The following is a 4,246-nucleotide window of genomic DNA, read 5'->3' on the forward strand; positions in this document are numbered from 1 at the left end:
AAGTAGTCTCAGTGGGGCAGGGGTCAGGTAGCCGTTCAAAACTTTCCGTTCCTTCATCATCACCGTCCGTTCTATTTCTTTATTGCAATGTTACGGTTACAAATTTTAATCCTTCCCTTAATCCTCCACGTGTCATCATTAACGTTTTATAACAGCGCTTATTCACACCACACCAAATCAGATATTTAAACGTTCCCCTGTACACGTGTTGCTCCCACAGCGCGAGTACATTGTTGAAACACTAGTTTTAAGATATGGATGACAGTTTCCATACTTTCCCGCCTAGTTACTTTTTAATATTTATTTCATTTTCTGAAATTTGAGTATAAAATCCCCATTCAAAGAGCTCCCACTCAGCGCAAGGGATTTGTGTAATACAAACTTTAGTCTTTGTCGTTATCAATCGGAGCGGGGGAGAGAGAAGAGAAAATTCTAACTTTTGAATTCCAGAGAAGCAGAGCCATGGAAGAATCTATCAAGGAGCAGCAATCTACTCCACTTCCTGGTTTGATTTGTCCAATTTCCTTTGTAAATTTCTACCTGCTTTTCTAGTTTTCAACTTTTTCCTGAATTTTGGTGGTTTGAATGAGTTAGGTAACTCAGCGAGACCGAAGCTTCAGCGCTATGCGTTGCGATCGGGGACTAAACCTAAGGAGGAGAAGCTTCCTGTGCCTGAATTGTCGAATCCTCCTTCTTCTGCCTCTAAGAGGTACTGCTTTCTTCTGTTTACTTCTTTTTATTTGTCTTTGAGGATGTTTATCTGTTAATTGATTTGATATTTTGGGGGCTTTTGTGGATCATCAGTTTTCAATTGTTTCTGTTGAGATGAATTTACTGAACTTACTGTAATTTCGGTTGGTCATGTTTGATTAATAATCTCAAATAATAGTTGTGAGATCGTAATGAGAAGTTGCTTCAATAGAGGAAGTTTAGGCATCCTGGTACCTATTCATCTTTTTAGAGTTAAGAAACGCTGGAAAAGACTGAGAGAGAGAAGTTTAAGTTTCTATTGAGTTGAAACATCGTGTAACCTTTTGTCACCGTTACTACATGTCATATTTCTACTTATGAGCAACTCATAGATTTCTTTATGAAGGCTTTAGAATTTCTTTATATTCTTTACAAGTTGGGCATTTGTAAACCTTAAGATCTATTTGTGGGTTACCGAGTAATATTTTTAATATATTCTTTGAATATTTTCCATTTGTATATTTGTTCATTTTTAAGTCTATTCAATAATATGTGGTATATTTGACATTATGCCAATGGAAAAAGATGCGGAAACAGCTTTGGTTGACATTTAGGAATGCAATTTTGCAGAAACCCGCTAAACCTGAGTTAAGATATGATCTGAATCTGATTGATTAATACATGATATTTGTAGCAACCTCTATATATACACACACACACACATAAATTCTGTATGTGATAAACGGTAAAGTCATCATTTCAATTCCCTCTCAGTTCGGTTCATAGAAAACTTTGTTGCTGCTCATTCCTTAGTTTTGATGATTCTATTTGCTTTGCCTTTTGGATATGTCTTTGCTGTGGCCGGTTTACTAGTAGGAGAACGCTTTTTTTTTTTTTCAGTATTAGTTTCCTTTCTTCTTGGGTCTACCCGAGATATACATTGGAAATTGCATAGTTTGAACGGTTTTTTCCTTTCTCATTATTGTTTAAAGCATTTGATAATAACTGACTTTTGCTTCGAGTTTCAGGGGAAGATCTGTGTCTAGTGTGAGTAAAAGTGTTGGAGTCCTTGACCTGTCTGCCAAGGACAAGTCAGCTAAACCACCAAGAAGGCTGTCCATTCCAACTAAAAACGTGAGCCCAACTCGAAAATTTGTTGGCAACATCACCCCAATATCAGAGGTCCGGAGGACTGCTAGAAGCCAGGGGAAAAGTGACACACCTGCTTCTGATGTTTCACGGTCAAGCAAGAAAACATTCAACCTTTTATCTTCTACATCATATTGGCTATCGCAGATCAAGCTCTCCGAAGCTGCTTCTAAGCATTCGGTGTCGCTTGGATTTTTTAAGCTTGCATTGGAAGCAGGGTGCAAGGTACTAATACTGTGTTTTAAAATCTTTCCTTCCTCTGTTTGAGTCTAAAAATTTCAGATTAGTGGAGTTGACTCATTTAGTTATTATGAAAAGTGTTTTTTACGTTAATCCTTTACTAGTTTTTACTGACACTAACGAAATAATAACCCAGCCTCTTCATCGGATGCGTGATGAACTCAAATCCTACATTGATCGTTGCAACCTTGATGAAAGTGAACAAACGGTGAATGATTTGCTTGAAAGCTACAATACTGCTGAAGACACAGAGCGACTGCAAGTCTCTGAAACCATTTCTCAGGGACCTGAAGTGGGAACAAGGTCTTCAGATGATGAAGTTCATAGCTCTTCATCCTCAGTGGAGCCTAGGAAGTTTAAACCAAAATCCTTAAACACGGACGTCACCAAAACTACCCTAGGCACTGAGGTAAATCAGAGAAACCCTACTACAACACCCAGAAACAGAGGATTTTGGAATAAAAATGCTGCCCCAAATTCAACTTCAGAGACAGCAAAAAAATCTGTGAAGAAACCCTATAAGCCAAACAAGCAAGAACCCATTCAAGGAAAGGAAAAGGCCAAGAAACAAGGAAAGAAACAGCTCAACGAGAAAGGTGAGTAGAAGAGAATGATTTTTATTCCAATCATTTGGAACAATTTAACATACTGCAATTTTATATTTTTCTGCAGCAGCACCAGCTAGCACGAGTCCTGAAGAAGATTCAGTACAATCAAACAAAGAAAATTTGGTATAGAGATTCTGTTTCTTTTAGCCTTGATGAGGTCCTCAACATCTTTAAAACCCAATACGTTTCTTTATCATTTCAAATCATGATGAACTCTTGCTCTTTTTTTTCCTCTTGATCTTACAGGAAGCTCCCCAAATTGAAGTGATTTCGACAGAAGAAGTGATATGAAGATAACTTTTGAACTTGAAAACTCTGGCCTCTGGGGATTCTAGTGTTTTCTCCCTGTTTTGGTTATTGTAATTTGTGTGGGTTTTGAAGTGGGTGATTTCTTCAAGTAACAGGAGTGATGGATCGAAAGTGTCAGCCTGTGGTGTGTGCTTTCTTCTTGTCATAAGCATATTAGTTTTGTAAATCAGGTCCTCTATTGCTAAATACATATACAGGAGGCAGTACTATCAAAATTGTATTGAAATCTATGATAGTTGATTCATTGTTTTTAAAAGTGTTTCAGCTTGGAATTTATAAATCCATGTCCTCTATTATACTTATGCTTTAATATCATTTCAGAACTTTATCCTAAAAAAATGTCATTTCGGTGATATACTAATTTATGAACCCTTAAATTTTATTTCATTTTCAACTTTATTAAATTTTGTTTCATTTATCTCAATTCTTTTTAAAAATTTAAGGGTGTAATATACCTCAACAGATCCTTAAATGACAACCCCTACATATAGTGTTCTAATTAAAAAATGAAAATAATTTTTTTTAAAATGTTATTTTTGTGGATGCCAAAATTAGGCCAGGTAAACATTACCTAACAATGAATTTATAAGAGTTCCAATGTTTAAAATTAGAGAGGGAGAAAATTAGATAAAAAGAAATAGTCCGAATTTCAAGTTACAGGTTCGAGGATAACTTTATTTTTTCAAGGCAATGTAAGAATTATAGTAATGTGTTTATGATTAGATACGAGTGGCTCAATGATTAGCTAATCTAGACTTTATTTGAGCAAGTTCACTTTCATGACATGCTTTCCTACCTTTTGGCCTATTTCCAATTTTACTAACGACAATTGCAATCTTCAAAATTATTTTCACACGCTTCTTTTTTTTGTCCTTAAATTGTTCTTATATAATCTTTTTGATACCGAATGCTCGAATGCTAGAATTTAGGGATAGTAGCGCAAATATAACAATCAAATTCAAAATGTTTACAAATATAACTGAAGGAATGGAATTTCTCGCAGAAACACATGAAAGTCATGCATTTGGAGTTTAATTTTAAAAAACATAAAATATAGAGAAATATGCCGAAGATAAACATTTTTAATTAAACTTATAAGCATGTTGTTCTAAAGAGATAAAGGGAAGTAGAAATACTTACCTTTGAAGTAAATCTCTTCTTCATGGAATCATCTCCAAAAGTCACGAACAGTGTCTTCCTTCCTCGAATAGCATAGCACGAACATTGAAGTAATAATCCTTTGGACACCA

At 35.4% G+C, this 4,246-nt stretch overlaps 1 protein-coding gene across 3 annotated transcripts; it reads left to right on the plus strand.

The window, feature by feature from the left end:
- The first annotated feature begins 280 nt into the window (after positions 1 to 280).
- Positions 281 to 3,276, plus strand: LOC120070866 (uncharacterized). Of its 3 annotated transcripts, none has more exons than XM_039022757.2 (6): positions 281 to 505; positions 595 to 709; positions 1,719 to 2,064; positions 2,216 to 2,675; positions 2,752 to 2,810; positions 2,934 to 3,276. In XM_039022757.2, the coding sequence occupies exons 1-6, from the start codon at positions 463 to 465 to the stop codon at positions 2,976 to 2,978; spliced, it is 1,068 nt and encodes a 355-aa protein (XP_038878685.1). In that variant the 5' UTR covers positions 281 to 462; the 3' UTR covers positions 2,979 to 3,276. The 3 variants fall into 3 exon arrangements, with proteins under 3 accessions (XP_038878685.1, XP_038878686.1, XP_090166677.1); XM_039022758.2 differs by having other exon boundaries at positions 346 to 505; positions 2,755 to 2,810; XM_090310551.1 differs by lacking the exons at positions 2,752 to 2,810; positions 2,934 to 3,276 and having other exon boundaries at positions 347 to 505; positions 2,216 to 2,683.
- The last annotated feature ends 970 nt before the right edge of the window (positions 3,277 to 4,246 follow it).

Source organism: Benincasa hispida, chromosome 2, assembly GCF_027475165.1.
Source record: "Benincasa hispida cultivar pf3 chromosome 2, pf3_genome.v1.1, whole genome shotgun sequence".
Lineage (NCBI taxonomy): Eukaryota > Viridiplantae > Streptophyta > Magnoliopsida > Cucurbitales > Cucurbitaceae > Benincasa > Benincasa hispida.